The sequence below is a fragment of the Cuculus canorus genome, chromosome 12, assembly GCF_017976375.1.
Source record: "Cuculus canorus isolate bCucCan1 chromosome 12, bCucCan1.pri, whole genome shotgun sequence".
NCBI classification, from domain to species: Eukaryota; Metazoa; Chordata; class Aves; order Cuculiformes; family Cuculidae; genus Cuculus; species Cuculus canorus.
The window spans coordinates 16,162,460-16,187,917 of NC_071412.1; the positions used below are offsets into that span (position 1 = coordinate 16,162,460).

A 25,458-nucleotide genomic window follows, 5' to 3' on the forward strand; every position below is an offset into this window, starting at 1 on the left:
TACTACACCATTCATAGTAGGGGGGAAAAAGGGGTCAGAAAACTGGGAACTGGGACATCCTAAGACAATACAAGGAGATGGGCAAGGGGAAGGTAGTTATGATGCACAGCAGTCTTGGCTGGAGGAAGCAGAGGGTTAATATGCAGTGGTGATGCTGGAAAACAGCACAATTTTGGGCTTTTCTGGCTCTTACCTGCTGAGATTTGAGGTTGGCAACCAAAGTTTAATGGCCTGTAAACACCTCCTGTTGCACGCTGCTATTACAGACAAGCTGACTCAGCACGCAAATGGCTTAGTCTGATTTTGCATTTGAATACTACACAACAGATAATGTTTTTTTAAAAATCATTAGGAAGTTAAAAAATCCCCAAAATTAGTATTTGAGATGCATCTCCTTGTCAAAACGAATCCACGTTTTCTGCTTCATCAAATACACAGTGTATTTGATGTGTATTTGATTCTTGACAGCCAAGATAAAACTTCTCATTGGTTGGGAAAAGCAATCAGAAAAGAAGACATTTTTGGTAAAATATTTAATAGAGGGAGAAGCAGCATGTGCAGTCAGAAGACACACTGGTTGTTACCCAGTTCAACAACTTCCTTGTCAGAAAAGTGTATCACCGAATTTTATACGCATGTATTTATTTCCAGCCTATAATTACGTTCCATGAGCATTTCCGTGGAGTTAAATAAAGGACCAGCTATGCTGCAAGCCTCTGCAGCTTCAGTCCTATGGCACAACTCAGACATAATGTTAGTGTTTAGCAAAACAATCCTCCTCTTGGCAGCTACAGCTTCAGCTTGGATGTACCGTCTCCCCCAAAACCCCCCACACTGCTAGCCCACGCCCAGAAGTTCCAAGCCAAGGGCAGCTGTTGCAAGCGCGTGCATGCATGGACACATCCATACACCCGTGCTTTTTGGGGTCAGCATCACAGAACCATAGAATAGTTTGGGTTGGAAGAGACCTTAAAGATCATCTAGTTTCAGCCCCCCTGCGATGAGCAGGGACATCCCACTGGATCAGACTGCCCAAGGCCCATCCAACCTGGCCTTGAACACCTCCAGGGATGGGGCAGCCACAGCTTTCCGGGGCAACCCGGGCCAGTTCCTCACCACTCTCATAGTGAAGAAATTCTTCCTCAGGTCTAGTGTTTCCCCGCTGCAACGTGCACAGATGAACATATGTGAGGTTTTGGATCGGATATGCTGAGTCACAGCATCCAGCCTCTGCTGTCACTGAAAATATCATGTTATCCCTTCCATCAGTTCTTCAGGAAAGCAGTTCCACGCTGTATGAGCTTTACTCTTCCCATCGTAACCTTTTTTCTCCCCTAATCTCACTTTTCTGCTTGTTATGGATGCGCTATCTCAGTACCTACTGACAACACAGCTTGTTCACCTTTTCTAATTATTTATAGGGAGCATGTTCATCAAAACACCTCGCATTAGCCGGGCTTCTCTTTTTTACCTGCACGACATGTGGCCCTACAGTTTTACACAAAAAAGAGGAAAATGATTTGGCATTGCTCCTGGAAGAGGGTGGGGGAACAGGCTTTTGTCACAACAAGAAAATCTCTTCTCCAGACACTTTGAGAATATATTATTTGAGGTGCTTCATCCTTCCTGGCTCAGAAAAAATAATATACTAGACCTAAAATATTAACCGAGGAAAAATTAACTTTATGTTAAGCAACATGTTAGGAGTTTGGGTAATGTTTTATCCCGTAGTCATCTATTTTAAAAGCACAAGAGCACAGCCAAAAGAGCTGGCAAGACGTTACCTTGGTGCTTTCCTCCATATCCTTTGAGTTGAGAAGCGCGTGGTTAATTCTGAAGACTATCCAGTCAAATAGTGCACTGTACAACGATTTAGCCATGGAGTTTCGCACAGTCACAGCCTGAAAGAGAAAAGAGGTGATCAGAAATGATTCCTGCTCTGTGCTAAAACGCACTTCTCAAACTCTCACGTCCAACATTTATATCTCTCTATTGACAAAGGTTTTGTCCACTATTTTAATTTATGCTAAGTATGCCAATAGTCCCGACGCCACTGGGAACTGATTGTAATCACAGGGCCATGAGATGTGCCCCTGACTTTGGCTTGCTTTCCTTTGGTACATACAAGGGGATGATGCATGAGATCACACCACAAATCCCATCACTGGCACTGAAAGGAAAATAAATAAATTAACAAGGAAAAAGAATTTAACTTCATCAAGATCCTTGAAACGTTTATTCAGGCAGAAGGAAAAAGGAGGGTGGCTTGTTACAAACTGCCTTGAAATCCTTCTCATCAACACTCCCTTTAAGGTACATCATCGCAGTGGCTTTATTTCACTGACCTCAAGCAAAAGAATAAAACCCACATAGCATCATTTATCTTCTGTTAGCTTGCTCCCACTTTTTTCCTTCAATTTTTTGTGATAGCATCTTTTAGTCTGATCACAAGCTGTTCTGCCAATGCCACCGCTCCTCCGCAAGCCTGGAGCATTGCATGGGGTTGTTGTGGCCCAAGTGCAGGACCCAGCATTTGCCCTTGTTGAACCTCACACTGGTGGTCGCAGCCCATGGATCCAGTGTGTTCAGATCCTTCTGTAGAGCCTCCCAACCCGCGAGGAGATCAACATTTCCACCCAGCTTAGCGTCATCTGCAAATTTACTGACAGTGCAGTCAATCCCTTCATCCAGACATATTAAATGTGCTTAATCTTCAAGTAGTCACGTGCAGCTTTTTGTATTTTCTGCCATTCTTATGGGACATTTAGGCAGACCTGCAACACGGTGGCACTCATCAAACCATTCGTATTTTGCTCACAAAGCAAAATAAAAATAGTTCCAGCAACGTCAAAACAAATTTGTCAGGGATCAAAGCGAGCACAACATCTTGCACACACACAAAAATATTGCTGATTTGAAAACAAGATAGATCAAAGGCACTTTACTCAGTGATTCAGGAAATGAGCTGAGGACAAGGTTTTAATCAATAGGATTCCTGCTTATCAGGCTGGCCAGGAAATATATTTGATTTATTATATGCTAGAAATGTCCGTTGCTGGGGCCGGCCAACTTGTGCTAAGATCCTGATTGTTCATAAGACTACTTTGCAAATTAATTGGCCTGAAAGGTTTCATGATGGGCATCGGACTCAGGCTACCTTAAAACTAGATACACTTTTGGAAACAACAACTGCCAAACGGAACACAGGGAAGACAGACTTAAGAATTAACATCTCCCTTTGAAGTGTTTTGGAGCAAGGGCTTACAGTCTCAGCAGTGATAGCCTGTGTTTTAGAGACAGCAAAAGATATCATCAAAGAAAACCAAGCCTGCTCAAATTAAAAGCCTCTGTAAAACACATTTGCACAAGTTCAGTAGATTCTTAATTCTTAAAATTACAAATTCTCTAAGCACATGCAGATTGGAGAGCAGCAATCTATTTCGGGTCACTACAGTAAAAAACGCAGGATATAAGGGGTGCGTGCGCCTAGAGCTGAGTTTCTGGACCCCAGTTCCTAAGTACAGGCTCAGTTAAAGAGAAATGGACTTTAAAAGTAGAAGTGGAGCATAAGCCTAAGCACCAAACTGAATTAAAGCCCTAATGAGGATTAAAACCCTCCAGACTTTATTAACTGTGATAGCTGCAACCTTTATCCTATTTCTTCAGTATTATGCAAATCTATGAAACACCCGTAAAGACACGCTGAAAAGATTCAGTTGGCCAATACAATGTTATTGCCTCTTTGACAATTTTCAATCAATATAATGTTGTTAAAGCCCAATTTTTCAGCAGGAATGTAGACATGGGGGCGAGGCCGGTGCAACCATTCCAGATATTCCAAAAGCTGTGACTACTTGAAAATGGGATGTTTAAATGCCACTTCTCAGGCTCAACTTTGGAATGTTCATTAGATCCAGAAAAGAAGGCTTATTCAAAGACAATGATGACTTGTTGCCATGTTGTTAGTCTAGAAGAAGACTTGTTGCCTTCTTGGTCACAGTCCTTTATTGTTCTAGTTTTTCAGCATTTTCCCTAGAGACCGTGTATGCATTTATCTTATGACAGACATTACTTGCTCCTACTGGACAAACCCATTGCCCGTGCCTGTGCTTCCTACAAACACAAAATTCCCATCCATCCCAAAAAGTCTCACTTTACAAGTAACTCTCCTTGTAAACTTCCTGAGAACAACTTGCAATAGTCTCCAAAAATTAATTTGTTAAAATACCAACGATCTTGATCCATCCATGGGAACTATCTCTGGATTTGTCCTCTCCTAGTGGGCCAACAGCTCTTCCACAACACGCACACAAACACACACGTGTGTGGGTGTTGTCTGCCCTCGCAGAAGACAACAAGCAATGTGCATGCTCCTTTCAGACCTGTATCAACACAAATACTTCCACAAAACAACTAGCATAATGCCAGGATGGCAAGAACTCTTTCTTTCCGAGTGTGAAGTTTGCAAGGCTACGTAAAACACAAATATAGGAGTTATTTAAGTAAAGCCAAGCACCACAAACACTTTACATTTTCCGCTTGTGTATAATAGAAATGGAGATTCCTCTTCTCTTCAGGAAATAAGATGTGAACACAGGAAGTAAAGGAAACATCCCGTTCTCCCCTGGGGCCTTTGATGGACTTCCTATAATTTCTATACAAGGATGAAAGGTGCTTCCAATGAAATATTCAGGAAAAAAAAGTAGAAAATGAGTACTAGGATTATTCCTCTTCAGGAAATCCTTCCAAAAATCAAATCTATACGCAGATTTGTAGTGGCTCTACAACGGCTTTCTTTGTTTTTTTCTTTTAATAGGTGGAATAAATTTTCAATGTGTAACCCAATGACTCAACCGGCATTTCTGCTTACTGGGATTTAGTGCTAAATCCAGGCAAACTGCTAATAGCCTACCAAAAAGTAATTTAGTGAGCTATTATCTGAAGATCATATACAGGATTTGATTTTTGTTACCATTTGATGCCTGTTTAAAATCCTTATCAGCCATTCCCATTTTCTCCCCATTTATTCTCTAAGGTGAAGTATGGCTTCAAAATTACATTTGTACTTACAAATGCCTTATTCCAAGATGACTCAGAGGAAAAAACACATTTTAATATTTACTGAATTATGCCCATGGTATTTACCTAGTATTTTCTGATGATGCCTTCAATCACTTCTGCGTGTTTATGTGATACATATAATTGTCAAATGGGGAGGAAGGAAAAAAGTGTACTTCTTTTCTTATTTAACTCAAAGCATCTAGTCAACAAAATTACACTGCATACATGAATAAAAGATTAGATAAATCAGTTCCTATTCTAAGAAAATCCACATTTAACTCTTTTAATAAAAATAAATATATATATATATATATATATATCAGCAATGCTCAGCCAGTGTGAAGAGCTGTAACACCGCCAGCAACAGGACTTATCTGAGAGTGGAACAAGCTAAACCAAGAGTAATTCAGGCTCTCCTAATACACCTGATTTGTGTCTCATAAAGGAGTCTAATGAACAGGAACAGAAGCCAATCTTCATTTTCAATAGGCCTTGGACACAAAGTCAATTGAGAACAGCACATGCAGGCATCTAAGTGATACGATCTCTGCAGCAATCCTGAGTTACATCATTAAATAAAACAGACTCAAATATACTTTTATTTGAATAGGTGTCGCCCACTAAGAGTGCAAGTGTTGGAGGAGTAGCTACCGCATGTTCTGAAGTATTAAAATCCAGCTTTTATCTCTGATGCTGTTCCTGCTCCAGGATTGCTGAATAAAAGCCATAGGTAAGGCGGCCTCAGCTTGGGTTTGTACTTGTATGGACAGGAAAAGGGCTGCCAAGGCATGACTTGCTGGGTCTGTCACTCCCTTTCCGAGATGGAGTAACATCTAAGGAAGGGAGTGACACGTAGCTGTGAAAACAGAGCTAAATCAGGGAAGAAACGGAAAGTGCGGAGGATGGCAGTGAAGTATAGTAGCGCTGCACACAAAACCTGCCAGCGCACCGCATCCTCTCTACGGCTCACCACTGAGGTCGGGAGAGTGCTTCTGGATTGAAAAAAATAGATGCAAACTATAATCTGCTGGAATTAGATGACATCGAAATCCCTCTTTGTGTCCAAACGCTGGTTTTAGCATCTCAACTCTTATCTCACATCAGGTTCAGCCTATTCAGTGGGTCCCAAGTCACACGTGTGTGTGCATGGAGAATTATGGTTTCCTGCTGTTCTGCTCGCTTTCTATTTATGACCGAATACATCGCGCGTCTGGTTTACATTCACAGCCATGTCCTGCGGCAGGAGATAGATTAAGCAGCTTTTGTGGTTTCCCTTTGGGTCACGGGACGTAGGCTGAGACACGCAGGCTTAGGTGGGTTGTTTTTTTTTAAACAGAGGCTTAACACTCAGAGGAAAGTACTTTTGCAGGATATCAGACTCTAGCTTAATCCCTATCTTGGCATCAAGGACCATTATATCATTCTGGGGCTGGATAAGTATGACATAATTTTCCATACTTGTATTTTATCAGAGCATCGTATTAAAATCCTGTCATTCTCATGTTTGCTTTTCCTAAGAGAACTCAAACCATTAATGCACCATGCTGAATCCAAGCCTGCAAAAGGGCTTTTTAATCATTTTTATGTTTGATTAAGGAGGAGAAAAATTATCTTTAGAAGTACCATTGGAGGAAAAGGAGTGAAAAATGCAAGAGAAGTCCCTGCAAAGGCTCATCTTTGTCTTTTATTTCTATAAATGTACTTGCAAACTGTATACTTAAAAAGAAAACCAAACCTCTAAGCCTTGCACTACCACAACTGCTGGCTCCTGCCTTCCCGGTTGGCTGTCACATCCCAGCAGAAATCTTCCACCATCACCCCAGAGCCGTGGGGCAGCAGGGTGTCCTGCCAATGGATTTTATTAAAGGGATGCAAGTGTCAATGATGTTTTCCAGAACTTACAGGTGGATTTTACAATGAGACAAAACAGACAGGATAATCATTATGATACAATACTGAATTGTTCTCCAAAGCAACGTGAAAACAAGAAGGCATCGCAAAATTTTTTCACTGAATCAGTTATAAAGTTCTCAGATTCAGAAAGGTTTTTTGGTACTAGTTTCCAACTTCACATATCAAACACTTTTTTATTTCTTTTTTAATTCTTCTTGTGCTCTCCCTTCCACAGCCACCTTCCTTGGACCAATTCAATGTACCTTCAATAATCACCTTCCTTGGACAAAGGTCCATCTCCAACCTGCCAGTCTATGCTACTCAAAGCTATTTTTAGGAGCTCTTCCACATCATGTCAACATCCTTCAGAATCCCAGCCAACAATAGGAGAAGTCAAATCAATGGGTTTGTCCAGAAAGACGATCTTCTTGGGTCAATATAGCATCAGGTGGACAAAGAAGTCCTTCAGAGTTAGTAGCATAACTGCTACTCTAGGATATAAGAAACCATTAATCTTTTTTTTAAACATCCTTAAAAACATTTTTAATATTGCTCTGCTTTCGTCATGAGTTAAAATGTTCTTCCTTACTCTGCTCCCAATCTCTCACGCATTCCCACTGAAATGGCTCACGCTGTTCTTGTGCTAACACGACTCCTGAGGAATAACATGGGAAATGTCTGCCTGCTTCTGCGACCTGCCCCCTCCTTACTCATCCTCCTGTCTTTAGATGGATGTAAATGGGGAAAATGAAGTGGAAAATCTGAAACGAGATCATCTACTTTATGTGTCAAGGACCCACCTTTTGTATCTCAGCTAGCGGTAGGCAGGACTTGGAAAAGGACAGATGGGAGACCCGTCATCCCCATCACAGATTACAGCTTGCCTACTAGTTATTTTTAGAGACGTTTCACAAGACTCCATCTATTATACTGTCACATCATAGCTGAATATCTGTTATACGCTGTGGTCATGCTTTTCAGAAGAAGGCATCCGGGCTACAGTCAAAACCAAACTAAACCAACAAAAATCTTGTTAGCAATTTTCTCAAAATCTCAACTGTGGAGCCATGTGGTTACCAGCATCATCTTCCTAAAAAGATTTCAGGCAAAGCCTTCATCCTTCTGATTTGGTTAGAAAATATCATCTGTAACAAATAAAAAGAAAAAAAACCCACATCTCTCATCCTGAAATAAAACTTTTCCAGAAAACAAGTCCGTGGTGGTTCCCTTCTCTGCATTTCTCTTTCTTTCTCTGGTGGAAAGGATGCCATGGAGAGCCCCTACTGAAAGATGCTCACATAGAACAATCATGACCCCACCCATAAAGAGCTGCAGAAGAACAGTCGCGAGGCAGCCAAATTTGAAGGGTCTGCCACTGGCAAAGATTTCAAACACTTTTTTTCCAACCAGAAGTGTTTTCCTCCCTCTATTTCATCCAGAGCCTGTTCTATAATATCAAAAGCATGAACCGAGATCCTATTCAGTCCATGTTTTCACAGTGAAACCAGTGCATAAATAAGTTAATAGGTTACTTAGTGGCACAAGAAGTAGATCTGTGACCTGACCTGAGGAGGAACCCGTAGGCTACATTTAGGGAAATTCACTCAGCAGTTTACAGGCACAACGTACCAGGATTCCTATCGTGAAGCCCAATGCATTGCCAATAATAGCACTTGAGCTTCTACAGCCAAATCCTGACTTTCTGTTGGCCCTTTCCAAGTAGAAGACACTACAAATCTCGCTCTGCCAGTGTTTCATCATCTTCACTACGGGCTTTTTTCTTGGCAAGCTTCCTCAAAGAGTCTCGTCACACCCCGTCTGCTACAGCCGTAGAGGTAAAAATCTGTGCAACAGACCCTGTCCAGTCATGGAGCTTCTACACCTCCTCCTACACCAAGTGTTGACAAACAGCCTCAGGCTGAGAAGAAATCAATCTACATTTATCCAGATTGAGATTAACTGAGAAGTCCCATATTCCAAGCAACTGGACCAAAACTGCATCCTGCATGGAAAGAACTGACTTGCTCACCCAAGAATGGTTCATTTCCATGTCTATAAATCTCTTCACATGAGTTGAGCCTAAATGTAAGTAACAAAAGGCACTCTGAAATAAAAGTGTCTTCTCAGCAATCAGATGTAATTAAAAGAAGTCTTTAAAGAGTTGAGAATGGATTTAATGACAAAGTGCAGTTGGAGCGGAGAGGTTGATTATGGGCAGAACAGTCAATGGAAAGTCAGCATTTCCCTTCTTACAGTCCTTATTTTGGACTCAGAAATCTTGAAATCTGAATGTTCCTTGTTTTCCCCAGATATTAGTGCCAAATAAATAGTATGAACACAGCTAACACACAAGAATTTCCACGGTGGCACAGAAGAGAAAAATAACTGTAACAACTTTGCACATGTGGGTTCCCAGGTTCTGGTGTATGTTGTCAACCATGAAGTTCTGCAGGTTTGGGAGATCCTTTTAAACACAAGCTCTGTTCATTCAGATCTCAGCATCAAATTCCATGTACCGCTTCATGGAAATGTTAGGGCATATAATCACGCCATCACATGAAAAAATCATCAAAAGAAGTTAAATAAAAGAGCCAATGTTCATGGACTTGGTCCTCCTAATAAAGGAAGGATGCTGCATCCCATGGAGAAACACATGAAGGACACCAGTTCGATAAAAGCACTAGTCTCATCTCATCCATTTTCTGTCACCAAACACAGCTGTTCCTTGCACGTTGAAGGGAAAACCAAGAAACCTAATCTCATAGAAAAGTTTCTTTTGAAGTTCTACACTGACAGGTTGCCCTCATGTCCTGGAGGAGAGACGCTTGCTTGGCTCTTAAAAGGGGGTTTCACTTTTATTCTATTAATAATTTTCTGTTAATTTTGAATACACTCAATCAACATACCAGGTCTTCAAAGGAATCCTGCTAAGCTCCTGATGCTAATAACCTGTGGTGACAACGAGTCTCCTAAGCTAATGGGGTTTGGTATAAGTAGGTGCTTCCAGCAGTTTTATTACTTTCTATTCCATTAAGTGTCCCTGTCCTCATACTTCAGGACTGAGAATTTTCATTCCACTTTCTTCACACCATTAATTATTTTGTCTGCTTCCCACTTTTTCTCCTCTCAGATTTTCAGCCAGTTACATGCTCATGATTAGTTTTAACCATGATCTTTTCCTTTTGTTTGTTTGGGGTTTTCTTTAACATCTTAGGCAATGTTACACTATTTGGCCCTGGAACTCCATTCCTTTTCCCTTTATAATGGTCTGAAAAAGGCATTAGACAGTACTCCTACAGTACATCAGCTAATGAAACATCACTCAGCTCTTTGCCGTAATGAAATACTTTTTTCCTCTCATTAAGGTTTGTTCCACAGGGCTTCTCTATCTTGGTTCTCTGCCAATTAACTGCTACTATGCTGAAAATGAAACCTTCTCCCCAAGCTTAAGCCACGAATGCAATGTTGCTTTTTGTCTGAAATAAAAAATCTTACGATGGTTACTCATGAACATGCCGAGTGCCTCGTATTGATCAGCAAGAAATTCATCTCAGGCAAAGAAGGTCAGGGTGAAGTGACACTTCATGACACGAAAAAAAATATGTAATGGTTTTGTACCACCAGAAGGGCAAAATGCAACTTCTCCATTGCTCCTGGGCAAAGGTTCCCTCCTCTCCCCCTTCTCCATCCAGTGCAATGCTGATGTTCACTAGACTTCTACTGAACTTAAAGCAACACAAACCCAACTCTCCTTCCACTGCAAGGACTAGTGCAATGGACATCTGAGATGATGAAAGGATGGAGCAAAGCTGCACAGCCTTCAGCAAAGGCAGACGGAAAACCTGGACCATCTTGTCATAGTTTACTGTCACACTAAAACCAAGGGTTCAATGCTTAATACCCTTTGCTGTTTTCTGCGCCTAACAGATTTTCAGGAGATCGAAACATTTTGTTGGCAAATCTGCCCTGACTCGTGTAAGTGCTTTTCTAAATAATCATTAACTGATTTCCCATGGACCTATAGTCATGTGTATTTATGTGGAATAAAAAGCATTTCACAGATTCAATTGCCATTTAGGTGCTTTGCACATCACCACAGAACAGTCCCATTGTCCTTTCATGGCCACGTGACCACTGCCTCCAACAGGCACTTGCTAAATAGATCACTAGCACGTTGGCAGTTGGACTAGATCGCTGCATGTCCCTTCCAACTGAAAATACTCTATTCTACACAGCCATTTCAGCAAAGATACGATGGCACTTTATATCCTATGAAAGCCTGAAAATGAAACTTTTCAAAATATCCTGGCATTGCGTAGAGTTTCAGCAGATCCCCAGGACCAGGGACAGCCAGGACAGTGCAGAGGGACTAAAAAAAACATGATTGCACTCCAGGTTTTACCATCGCAACATAAAGGAGTGCCATGGGGCAGGAAATTACCTGCCTTTTTTTTTTGTGCTCCACAGCTTCTCTTTGCAGGGACCTCCTAGGACATACATCTCAGTCCCTTTCAATTCCTTTTGGGTTTAAGACAGTACAGTAAATTTTTCATTTACAATTAAGTTAAATACAAGACATTTATGGTGATACTCATCACATCAAAAAAAAACCAGCTCTTAACAGCATTCCAAATTAAAGGAAGGGAAGAATCAGATTACATTTTGCCTAAGACGTTGTCTCACATCTTTTCTTTCCCTTCTGTTGAGCATTTTCATGTCAGACTTCTTCCAAAAGTGTGAATTAATGCATTAAGTAACCCTTAGGGATAAAACATCCTTGGGTCACAAATGGCTGAAAATCATGAAGATCTGTTAAAACAAAGTCTTTTTGCAAAGTCATTCACTTAAGAAATACCAATAGAACTAAAGAGATGGAAGGCATCATGGAAAAAATCACTTTTCTTGAAGGATGTTGAAGAGGATTCACTAACAGATGTATTTACTTTGATAACAAGTTCTTCCTCACCTGATGAGGAACACGATAAAAATGCAAAGACTGGTGAAAAACAAAGAAGAAGGTGACAGACAGCCTGATAAGCAGAACAAATGGGATGGAAAGAAGGTGGGGATGGTTGAGGAGCTCAGACACTGGACTGGTCTCTGGTGTGACTGGAAGGTGGAGTGAGAACCAGGAGTCAAGATGTGAAATGGACTTCAGACAGGTAAATGACCATAGCAGTCAAAGCATAAAATAATGACCTGCAGCCTCACAGTAAGCTGAGATGGAAAAAAAAAACCAAATTCTTTGAATTATTTAGATAGAAGCAGGAAGACAGACGTAGCCCAGAAGGGTATTTCCTTGCACAGATTAGTCTTGAGATGATGCTTAGATTACAAGCAGGATCAAGCTAAAGATTTTTAGCAAACCCCAAGTTCTCCACCAAGATCTGATTGAAGCGGTCTGCTCCTGTCATCAGCTGCACGTTTCCTACCAAACATCAGTCAAACTGCTTAATATTTAGCATGTCTGCTTTTTTTTCTTTTAAATACCTGAATTGTGGCTTAGGAAATTTTCTTACCTCAGTAGAAGGACTGCAAAAACATAGACAATAATATGTGAAAAGAATGCCCAGGCTCTGGACTTAAGGGGCAGCTGGGATGGACAACAGCAACCCTCAGTGCGCATGACTGTTCTGCTATCATTAAAAACCCACTTTTCCTTATTTCATCGATGTGCCTGTTGTGTTTTACCTTATTAGGAAGAAGAATAATGTGGCTGCAGAGAGATGCTCAACATTCAAGACAGACCTGAATCAAAACACTCTAATTATCCCACACATCACTGATGACTCTCTGCTGGCTCCCATAGTCAAATCTTCTCTTTTCAAGGGTTCCGCACCACTGCAGGTTATTTGCTAAATGAAGTGGACTTTGCCAGCTCGCTGCTACCAAGCCCTGCCCTTACCCTGCACCAATTCACCATGATTTCTCTGGAAATTCATTAACTGCTGCTAGCTCCATTAATTCACCGGTTTGCTCCTGATAAAGACATCAGCAGATGTTTTGGACAACGAACGTAGACCCTGAACGCAACTGCAGTCTTTCATGTCTGTGCAGCCTTTTTCCTAAGTTTATCTATGGCGTAAAGCTTCTAAACCTTAGCACTAGACCTAATTATGCAGTCAGCTCAAACACTGCATTAAAATACCATCCAGCTACTATAAAAGGAAAAATGAATGGTTCTAGGAGGCAGCTCTGCGGCAGCCAAGCCAGCGCGCCTCTGAAGATAAGCAGCAGCTGCCAGGCATAACTATAAGCATTATTTATGGATGTGGTGTCCTTGCTCATTGAAATTTCGACAACCGCTGGAGATGCAGACCAGGAGTGGACAGTCAGCTTCTCCTCACAGGGCTGCAGGCGCATGGGGTCTACAATCAAGCTCACGCTTGCTATCAGTGCCACAGCAAAGAGGGTTGCAACTACAAAGCAGTGTTGATGTTTCCCTTCAAAACTAGGTCTCTCTTTGAGTCTCTCTCTAATTTTTGAAATACCAGTAGCTCCAACAACATGGAGTCATACCAGAATGTTGATACCAAGGTCAGACACATCATCTTAACAATGCACCACTATTTACTAAATCATCAGAAAAAAACTGATGGCACATTACACTCTGCAGGGTCTTCCTGAAGAATCACATACTCATTCCATAATCCTTGTAATACCGTGAGGATAGGTACCAACTACAAGCCAAGAAACAACAGATCGCAACTTGAAATGGGAGCTCAAGTTCACAACATCTTCTCCAGGCTACAGCTCTGCTCCAGCAGGGGCTGCTATCACATATCTTGTACCTCCTGGGTGAAAGAGTAAAACTAAATCCACACATGCTGGGAAGAACTTGCTCAACTGAAGATGACAGCACTGGCAACTGCTGGCACACAGGAGGTGGTGCGTTTGCTTTGTTGGAGCCCTACCTTCTTGCTAGACTTCAGTTTAACATTCTAACCCATTAATCTGACTTAGATCCACCAAGTTATCCAGCAAAAACACTTGTACACAGACAAGACTCAAAATGTCTTCGACTTATTAGAAGAAACACAGAACTGACAAAGCCAACATTTCTGCCTAATGTAAAAATAACACAACCCATGGGGGCAAAGCCCAAAGTAACTCGTGGAGAACAAAGCCATCAAGAAAAGTGGCAAGTAGAGGAGTACGATATGAATAAATGTAGGGAAGACAGTTGCTAATTGCAGCTGTCATCTTCAGCACTGTAAGCTTCAGGCCACTGGGGTGTCTGGCTGCAAGCTGTCCCTACAAATCCTACTCAAAGACATTTTGCAACACATTTTACCAAAGCATCAAAATCTGCCAGAATACAATATCTACTTTTACACAAATTACTGCAAAGATGAACAGAACAAATGCAGGAAGCGTCAGATATACATTTATAACTGTCGTGAAGGACAATGTTTCAAATAAGGAGTTGCCAAGCACTCAAGCCACAGCTTCAAAAAGCCCCAAACCACAGGACAGGACAGTGTTTCTCATCAGCGCACAATAACAAGGCAGCAAGCAAGCATGCAGACAGAGAGGAATGTGGCATCACTGCAAATCCAACAAAGGCATCCTCTCCATGAGCTTGTGGGGTTACAGCTCAGAAAAACCAAAGAGAAAAGGCTTGACTTTATTATATAAAGTCCAATCTCAGCTCTGACGCCCCCAAACCTCTGAAGGAATGAATTACTCCAGGCCACCTGTGTCTCCGCTGCCCGTTCAGGACTACTAACAGAGGGCGACGCTTGTCACAGCAGGACCCTGAGGTTACAGACCTCACAGCAGCCAGACTGTAAGCACAGAATGATCACATTAGCATTAGCCATTTCATGGGAAATATTTCTACATCAAGTTGTCATCCATGTGTTTGATCATCATTTGATGAAAGGGATCAGCCAACAGCAACCCCTGCGTGGAACACAAAGTTAAACAAAGCCTGAACCCCCACAGGTAAGTCCAACTGCCCATACTCTCAGTATGATGTCTGTGTCTGTAATATGGAGTAGATGCATGTAGGAACATCATCGAAGCTCAAGAACCTACACAGTACCTAAGATCTCAAGACTTTTTACATAAGAATGTTTATTTCACATTAAAGCTCCATACTTCTAACTCCATGCTAACAACCCAAAACTCATAAAGAGGCAGAAGACAATCGAGAAACCCAGGTCAATAGGCGCCTTAACTACAGAGTTGGTGACTCCACCAGGAGACACACAATCTCCTCAAGAACAAACTCCCTCACTATTCTGAGTGAGGCTGAAGGTAGAAACCCAACAGTACTTATTCCTACTTCACTCTCAGAGCCAAAAAATTTACTATTTCCACTCACAGTTCACACAACAGGTTTTAGAACCAAATAAAATTTCTTAGAATTCCTTTTTTTTTGTTCTCTCTTCATTTAATAACTGCTTCACTGTGCAGGCAGCCCACACGAATCTGTTCAAAACCTTGGAAGGCATTTGGTAGATCCAAGCTGCTCTTCTTGATGGTGTAAAAAAGCCAAAATTACATTTTTGCAATCCTTTTTGAGAGCCACTGCAGTACAGTCTTTTCCAGACAAATTCCACAGAACCTTTTAGTGTATTAACAAGCAATGAGAAAAAACATCAAGCATTTTAAGACCTAGGAAACAAAGCGGCTGCTACATACATCATTGCTTTATCAGGAAAGGCAGCTGCCTATGACTTTTAGGACTCATGGTGGGACAGTAATGTCTGAGTTTCCTCAAAACCTCAATCGCTCCATCCACTTTAGCCAACTATAATGCTCTTTTGTAAAACACGCAAGAAGAACAACAAGCTCACTGGTTCCCAACATTGCCACAGTCCAATTAGTCATGAGTGGGATTATCAGATATTAGTACTCTTGGTGAAGTCTCGAAAGGTCAAGTGAATCCTGCTCTTCTTTCCCAATTCAGATGGATCAGAAATTAGGTCACCTTTCCTACTATCTGACCCAGGGGAAGACCAGAAAAAGACCTCTTACAGCGAGGAGGTTCCATTTAAAGCTCCTCAAAACCTGCTCCTACATGTCAAACGTGCAAGTCAGCGGTGAATTTGCTGCCAGAGACAAAATTTGGTAGTCGGGATGCTAATGTTGTAAGGACAGTAACAGGCGGTGCCTGTCTGCTCTTAACACAATTCACAGCTACTTACAGAATGATTTTTGTCATGGAGATTACATCAACCTTTCCTACCAGAGCCTCCTGCTCCTCTCTCTTCCCCCACAGTTCCTGCCAACCACCACACCCTGATCTTTCATTTCTTTTACTGGATACTGGTGACAAACTTTTGTCAGTGAATACTTGAGATTCAGAGCAGAGAATCACCTAAAGCATTTTGGAAAGCACTTGAGAAATTAATGCTCAGCCATTCTAGGCAGTAAGAGGGGCTCTTCGACCTCAGCAGAAGGAGCACTTCGGGAAGACTGTTTCAAAGTGTTTCAATACAAAGCCTTGTGGTCCAGGTTAAAATATTAGAAGAAATAGCTTAATCCAACCAGCCAAGTTTTGCAGCGAAGTAGCTTAAAGGTATATTGCTGCACGTTGTTCCATTATCACAGCTGTTGGGAAGTAACCTCCAGTTACATTTAAAAGCGTGCTAGCAATTTCTTAATTCTGTGCCAAAGACGTAGGAGAAAAATACAAATACCACATCCATTATATATCCATCACAAAGATGCAGTACAAGTTTGTGTGCCTGTTGTTATGGGACACTCAAGACTTGCACAAAGGCAACACTTAACTTACAGATTAAAGCTCAGTTACTGAGCTTATACAGTCTCAAAAGTGGCGAAAGGTATTTTTAATTTCTGGGAAAAAGGAATTAAAATATCTACAGCTGACCCCGCTGACAACACATCCTGTGCTTGCTTATTTGCAACACTACAGACTGCGTTACTCAAGTTGTTGCAAATTCTCATACAACCATATGACAACAAGGGGGAACCAAGGGACTGAGCATGGAGTGAAGCCATGCTCAACACTCTTAAGCCGGGGGATACAAGAACATCAGATGCAGAAACAACCAAAACAAGTATAGCAGCAGAATAGGGTTTATCTACTCTGGAGCAGAATACAAGAAGAAAACAGAAGTATTTGTGTTGACCAGGTACAGAACAGAATTCAAAATCCCTGGAAACCACATATTTAGAGACCTCCACGTGTTTGCTGACATTGTAATCCTGAAACAGTCCACAGTGGAGAAACTGAACGTTTCAAGCACTGCCATTTCTGTGGTTAGCAGCAACACGCACTACACTCAGGTTTGAGAGCGGCTGATGGAGTTGTGGCAGCCCCAAAGCATCATGGGAGGACCCAGGTTGTGAGAGGTGTGAAGAAAAGATAATGGGCATCTCCAACAGAGGATCCTTGGCTCCTCCCATACAAGAGCCATGACTTACACACGCACTTATGACTCCACCAAAAATTTCCTGGAGGACTTAAGTCCCCACACTCCGCTGTGGGACGAATCAGCGCTACACTTGAAGAAAAACTGCTTGTATCATATAAGCTCAATAATGCGCAATTCTGCTTTGGAGAATACTTACACAACTGGAAGTCATTAAAAGCTTTAAAAGACTATCACAGAATAATGTGGAAACCTGCTTTCCAAGAACGGCGTAGAAGGGAGAGTCAATCATTTTCTAGATTCATATACATTAGCTTCTACAACACCTACTTATTTTTACATAAATATACAAAACCTGAAAGAGACTAACAAAGCCAAGTATACATTTCAAACTCATTTCAAAGCATTCAAAACCATTCAGAGAGTCTCCCTTTTAATAATAAACAACATGTACAGACCTCTGCTAGTTTGTACGGCAAGATGAGCTTCTCTCCTACTGTCACTGTCTTTCTGGTAACCAGGGCCTCAAACAGCATCTCTTCTTTCACCTAAAACAAAAATCTTGATGTTAATGACTATTCTATGAATACATTTACATTTTCAAAAAAAATTTTAAAAAAACCATAAGTTTTAAATCTAGGATTGTAAAATGTACACATTGAGCATTTTTATAAATTTACTTTTTATAAGTTTTAAATTTACATATTTATATTTTTTAGAATAAAAAAACACTTTTGACAGCCCTTGGAGAGTTAATGTTCCATTCATAAGAACAAGCTAGACATGGGGAGGAGACAACCCAGCAAATAAATCCAGGATCAGAAACCAAACACCACAGTATTCAAGGGAACTTGATTTTCTGCATTCAGTCATCACATTTCTAGCCATTTCCCACTGGTATCCTTCATTTCTGGTGCAGTTCCTCCCTTCCACGCTTTTTACAAGCAAAATAAGTCAACTTTCTGGTGTTGTGTCAAGATGACATCATACAAGCAACTCTATACACAAGCAAAACAGTGTCATCAGTTTAAAAGACACACAAGCGAAGAGGGGGTTGGGTGTTTGTCAGGGAGTGGTGGGAATTAGGAGGAAGAAACCTGAAAAGAACCTGATATTTACTCTGTTATTTGCCCCTGATAGCCACTCCTTGAAGCTGCCAGCTCCATCAAGTGACAATCTCTTACCAGCTGTAACCGAAACCAGTTCACAGAAGAAAAATCAGTTGTGTCAACAAAGACACTTCAGCAAACAGGAAAATGGTGCTGGGAAATTAAGTGGTACCTGCCATGAGTTGCTGGAAGAAAGCCTCTCTCCCAACCAGATTCAAGTCCCTCCTATTTTTATATCCTCTAGATAAATTATCTACCAGAAAATGCTTATACATACATTAGATCTGAATGCTCTGAGTCACGGCTGTTTGCTAAATGTCAGTGTCACAAAAGAAACCGGTAGTTCCGGTGAAAATCTGAGTCCAGAGTTAGCAGCTATGGGCAGACTCTACAATAGCTGCCTATACCCGACTGAAGGACTCCATCCAGATCTGTTGATAACATCTCTACTTAAGACTAGAAGAACTGCATCATCCAAGTCTCTGAAACCATCCAAGGCCGTATTTTAATCCCAGTTAAACCATTTACAATTTGACATGGGTGATGAGAAACTTTGTGGTTTCTGTACTCTGACTTACTGGTTTAACCCAATAATTAGCATGAAGAGCAATGCAAACAAACCAGCTGAACCTAAGAAATCTCACAAACCACTGTAATAATGATGCCATCCTGTATGGAAAACTACTTCTTTCTACCAAAAGTATTATCAGGGAGCCTCCTGTGACAAACTCCAGCACATTTTTATCTAGGCAATCTTCCCTACAACATCCACAAATAAGAACTCATTGCTGTGCTGTGGAAAGCAGAAAACATCAAGTCACCTGTGTATGAGCTTCACCCACCAGCAAGCCCTATGTCATTGGAAACCAAACACCAGCTCCTCGAGGTTCATTTCCTTTGTCCTCAGAAGTACTGCAGAGCCATCGGTTACTATGATCTCATCTGGTCTTTCAAAACCAAGCGGAAAAAAAAAACCCTTCTGGTTCACCTGGAAACCCACAGCAAGTTTTCACATTTGTTTTCTATTCCTCTACATTCAGCAACACGGTAATTTTTTTTTTCATTTCAGTTCTGCAGGCAAAACACAGGCACTTTTCCCACAGCTTCTGACTGCAGGAACATCAGCCGCCCTCCCTCTACTGCACAGCTTGGAACACAAGTGTGTTTGACACCATCCGTTATCCCACTTCAGGGATGCTGTAAACCCACAGCCAGCACACTGGCTTTTTTTAATTATCAAAGGCGACAAGACACAGAGAGATCAGATGGTTACTAATCAAAACAGTCCAATGCAATATTCCTAGCCAGTCCAAATGCTTCCAAGTCCCAGATTTATCAGCAAACAAAAGGGTTTTATACGGTTTAAACAACTACCCGCTCCATCTCTTGCCATCCCTATCCAATATTCACCCGGGTTTCCTTCTCCCTCTGCTCTCCTGATGGATGAGACCTGCAGATGTGCATCCTTCATCTCCAGGCCTGCTGTGAGCTGACCCAGAGGGTCCGAACTATTATCTCACACAAAAACATACTCGTCAAGGATGGGAATGTGCTCCCTGGGTCTCTCCCTGCAATTAGCACCCACTGGAGTTCGACCATAATTCCTCCATCACCTCTGAGAGCCAACATCATGGGTACAGCCAAACTATCCTAATTTTCATTTAAAGTCACAGCTTGAAGGCAGCTGCCTCGTGATGCCAATGAGGAGCCACAGGAGCTTTCTAAAGAAACTCCATACACACCGAAGACAAACGACACCTGCTGCACGGAGGTACTTGTAGCTGCCCCATCGTGTACACCTTATGCTTCCTCCTCCAGTGATCTTGATACACTGAAATAAATACCAGACCATCCTAGCAGACTTGCAAACAAGAAAACACAATTTCTTTAATTTGTGTCCTGGGAACTACACTTCAAAGTTACACTTCATGGATTTTTTGCTTTCTGTTGCTGGAGGGCAAGTCCTAGTCTCTCTCCTAAAAAAAGCTTCAGAGCTCATAGGAGTTTATATCTTAACTACAGGGACAAAATATAGATTCGAGACTTCACTGCCGCATATAAGTCAAACCAATGCTGAGAGGGCTAGATGACGAGAGCTCTAAAACCCAGCAAAGGGTGACCGGCAGTGCGGCCATGGCTATAAACATCAGGGGAGCGTGGCGGGGAGCAGACAGCTGGCGGGCTCCTACAAGGGCTGGGCTGGAGCCAAGGCAGGCAGAGATTGCTTCTCCAGTAATGCTAGGGTATTATGTTATAGCAGCTGAAGGAAAATTAACTATTTCCAACTTGAGAGCAAGAAAACATCATATTTTGTATCTCTTCCTATATTTGAGAAAGGGATTACAGTGCTGACTCCTCGTTCAGAAGCTGCCTGGTGTGGAAGAACAGAAAATACAGAATCACAGAATCACAAGGTTGGAAAGCACCCACTGGATCATCGAGTCCAAACATTCCTAACACTCCCTAAACCATGTCCCTCAGCACTTCATCCACCCGTTCCTTAAACACCTCCAGGGAAGGCGACTCGACCCCCTCCCTGGGCAGCTGTTCCAGCGCCCAATGACTCTTTCTGTGAAGAATTTTTTTCTGATATCCAACCTGAACCTCCCCTGGCGGAGCTTCAGGCCATTCCCAAACATTCAGATGGCTATCATTTTTTCTTGAAAAACATCTGAACCTTTCCTTCCGACTTCCTTTCAAACATCCAGAAAACTATCTGTCTCAAGTTCTGGCTCACACCTCTGCAACAGATGAAGATTAGATGTCCCTGCTCACTGCAGAGGGGTTGGACTAGGTGATCTTTGGATATCCCTTCCAACCTAAGCCATTCTATTATTCTATGGATTTGATTTTTCTTAGATACCAGCAACCCTGTCCAATACGGTTTTGGTTTATTAAACCATTCAGAGCAGCATTTGTTGAAAAAACAAACTGCAGTGTAGGATTTTGGCCAGACTCTGAAGATCATTGTTTCGTTTACAGACCCCGATTCGGGTTTTTTTTAAGAGTAGGCATAGTGTTTGGATTATGTGAGGCTTTTGGCAGGTTTTTCACAGCCTTTGTTTAAACTTTGCTGAAATACCATGCTGTAGTGTGATGTCAAAACTACCTGATGGATCGAGCGGTCGTAGAGTCCTGTGCAGGCACTGGAAATGTCACAGATCCTCTATAGAAATCATAGAGGATTGTGTAGAACTGAGGAAAACGTGTTTCTGGGGAAAAGCCTGGAAAGGCTCATTTGTGGCTTGTTAACAAATGCAATCTATTAGAAATAATTGAGTGTCAGTTGACTTTAAGAGAGACTATTTTTTTTTTTTCACTAGAAGAGCAGGAACATTTTATTTGTGTACATTTTCTGATACTGGAAATTATTTCCTTGGATGGCGCATTGAGTAAGGAAGGCAAATTCTGTCTCCACTCAATGGAGCAGTTTTATATTCAGTTTTTAGGCTTAGGTAACGAGCTTCAATGCAAATAAAGGTAAATGTAACTTATCAGGTGTCCTAAGCTAGTTTTGCCTGATCTCTTTTTGCATAGATGATGTTATCTCTTGGAGCCAGTGTCTACGTCCGTGGGAGATTTGTGTGCTCAAGTTCTTTTTCTACTAAAAAATTGTCTTCATCTTCCCAGAGGGATCCCACAGATTTGATAAACATCTTGAAAAGTAATTTGGGAGCAGAAGGGAGGTGAGGATTATAAGGCAGCCAGCGCTTACATCCAGCTTTTCTTCTGGATCGGAGAGGACAGAGTGCTTTCAGTAAAGCGTCTCAAACAGCTGATAGTATCAAGAGGTTCACAAAAGAGCTATATAAATGCATGGATAATAGGTCCAGGTACTAAAAAGGATCAGATACACCCTCCGGCATCTCTAATACACCCTCCTCCAGCATCTCTAACACAACCTGTGCAGATGCTGGCAGAGTAACAACAGACAGCAAAACAGGCAAGGATTGCTCAGCACCTTCTACAGCCACCACTTGAACCAGAAGAGTCTTGCAGTGGCTCCAGTTTCTTATACAAATACTGGAACAGAGTTCAGGAGAGATGGGGAGTTATGGTGAGGGAGCTGCAGGCGGGCAATTGAAGAAACTACTGTATTGAATGGCAGCTTTCCATCCCACCTAGAACTGGTTTGCAATCTTTCAAACTTTAATCACAGAAACAGTATTTTCAATCTATTAAACCTGAAGCTAAAGATTGGAACAAAAATCCCCACCGTTAGAAACCTCATTAAAAGTCTTGATGATGGAAAGCGAAGGCTTACCTCCAGCAGGTCTGACACAATAGGTAGTATTTCAGGGTTACAAATATCAATGGAGTCATCTCGGTAAGTCTTCTTTTTGTAGCGGATGTTACCCAGGTGCAGTATCGCTGACAAGAGAGAAAAAATCCTAAAGAAAAGAGAGAGAAGTCACTTTCACTCAGTTCTTTTTTCATAAACCTGATGAAAAAGTAAACCGCGTCCCCGAACATCCAAGTGCCATCTTTGTATTTCACTTGTTCCTCTAATTTTCAATACAAAGCAGTTTATGCCTCAAATTTCCACATTTCCTCAAAAATGATGCTCAGATGAAGCATCCAATTTGCCTCATGACACAAGTATTTTCACTTCGTCAAGTACCAAACTGGCATTGGTACAGCTTTCTTGAATACTACTGAACACATCAAATCCATGGTTATAAAATGGCATCCTACGTTATAAGCAAAAAAGAAAACCTCAAGTAATCTAGATATCCAGATGAAATATCTACCGTGCAATTGCCTAACTTAAGGGGAGACTGGACTAAGCTATGCTGGTGATCCTTCCTTGTCCTCTGGCACATGTATTTATCACCTTCTCAGATCTACTCCCAGGTACAAAGCCTATACAAAAAAGCATAAATGGCTTTATAATATATAAGCAAACTAAGACAGAGAAAAGATGTTTCCCATGTATCCAGCCTTTTTTGTTGTCATTTGATCATTTTTAAGTGATATCCTCACCCCACTAAAAAGAAAACCTCACATCTCTAGAAAAGGAGCTCCAAGACTACCGAGTCATGGCTGACTTAAACAGACTTTATTGTTCATGTGCGCAGAACAGATGGAGAAAAAGCAGTCTTAATTTCATACTTGATTTGTTACAAGTGAGGAATAAAGGAGGAGCCTATGAGAGAGATTCTCAGCTGGGTGAAAACTTGTTGGAGCAGAGGGCAGGCAGTATTTACAGTTAAAGGCTTTTAACTGCTGGCTCAGATATGTGTTTAAAAGCAAGGAAAACGGTGCTTAAAAGAGTAGTAGGAGATCCACCCAGCTGCAAAAAAAAACAACCCTATTTAAATGTTGGCACCTTAAATGTCAGTGACCCGAGGTGATGAATAGTGTTTCAGGTGCCATTAGTACAATGCATAATTCTCTATTCCCTGTAAGCCTCCAGGATTTCAGACAGAAAGGAACCACGTTCATTAAATTATTATTTTAACATTTCGACTCAAAAAAGTACAAATTTTCTCATTGTTTTCCAGCTACTGATGTGTTTCTCAGCGATATGCGTAACATCAAAATCATATTCACTTTGAGGTCGTTTTTTCCATGCCTGTTACTAACCTTAATAACACATTTGTCAAACTCATTCAAATCTACCCAACCCTTTCAAGCCAACAATCAACATGAGAGGAATTATTTTATTTTGTGGGTCTGGCTGAAGACAACCCTCACACGAAGCACGTAATTCCCACAGTCAGTAGAAGGTGGTATTCAACCCAACTAACACGTCCAGATTTTCAACCAGCACTTCCAGTGAATTTGTGAAAGAAGGCCAGCTGGAGATGACTCCACAGAACCCAAAATTGTATGCGAAAGACTAATTAGGATGACTAATAATCAGAATTTCCGATTAAACCAGGATCTGGATTCACGATATGCAGAGCAAGGCACGACTATTCATGAACAGCTGGAAAATGAAGTACTTCAAGGTGCCAACTTCCCGACAATGCTCTATTTGCATAAAGAGAATCGTTAACTACAGTCATGATGAGCATATTTTGTTTATAAATTGAAATTTTGTTTACTCCTTTGTTCCATGAATGGTCAAGTCTCATTATTCATAGAACAGTTTGCGTCAGAAAGGACCTGTAAAGTTCACCCAGTCCAACCCGCTGCCCTGGGCAGGAACACCCTTCCCTAGACCAGGGTGCTCAAAGCCCCATCCAACCTGGCCTTGAACACTTACACCCACATGGGGCATCCACAACTTCTCTGGGCAACCTTGTTCCAGCGTCTCAGCAGTTATTCCTTCCCATCAGACTGACAAGCGACGTAGAACGCAACAGGTATGTTAGCTCAAGGTGAATTATCTCACTGACCACAAGAGGTTATATTAACCAATACAATCTCAGAACTATGGAAAGTAAACTCACTGTCTGCGAGTCTTGGGAAGAAACCCCACCATCTCCATGGCTAGTTGTAACCGCTCAAAGTCATGCTTCAAGTCCTCCCCTTCCACGGAAAAGCAGTCCTGTTAGGTTCAAACAGAAAGATTACGCGCTGAAAGAAATTAAGATCAGAACAAGTCCAGATGGCCAAGCAAACACTTCATAAATATCATTTAGTGATCTCCATGCCTTTCATTGGCAACTAGAACATCTCCAATCTGGCACTGGGAAATGAGATATCCAGGAGGTCTTACTGATGTTAGAGGGAATAACTGTGGCTAATTACTTCCAACAATCAGTCCAGGGACAGAGGGATTCACAGCACCATAGCAGATACAGCAAGAAACACTTATGCAATACAATAAAAGACCAAGATTAGCCCCAGTGGCAAGGCAGAATTTGTCTCCTTAAACATTAGGAAAAGGACACACAATTAAAAATTATTTTTTTTTTTACATATGCTTTTTTAAAGTTGTTGGGCTGTAATGGGTTTTTTTATATCAAACCGTTTAGGAGAACCTGCTTCTACAGGGACTTTCTGGAAAAGCCAACCAGAGTGCAAATTTGAATACATAATTATTTATTGTATAAATAAACATTTTTCTCTGTATCACATTTTTATCCAACACAGTG

At 41.5% G+C, this 25,458-nt stretch overlaps 1 protein-coding gene across 8 annotated transcripts in view; it reads right to left on the minus strand.

The window, feature by feature from the left end:
- The window catches only part of MYO9A (myosin IXA), a 163,264-nt gene that overhangs the window by 64,765 nt on the left and 73,041 nt on the right, over positions 1-25,458 (minus strand). For all 8 annotated transcript variants that reach the window (XM_054078252.1, XM_054078255.1, XM_054078253.1 and 5 more), the window contains 4 exons: positions 24,811-24,908; positions 22,677-22,803; positions 17,762-17,851; positions 1,785-1,901 (listed from right to left, as the gene is read on the minus strand). In XM_054078252.1, coding sequence (XP_053934227.1) covers positions 1,785-1,901; positions 17,762-17,851; positions 22,677-22,803; positions 24,811-24,908 — 432 coding nt within the window. The remainder of the gene's footprint in view (positions 1-1,784; positions 1,902-17,761; positions 17,852-22,676; positions 22,804-24,810; positions 24,909-25,458) is intronic.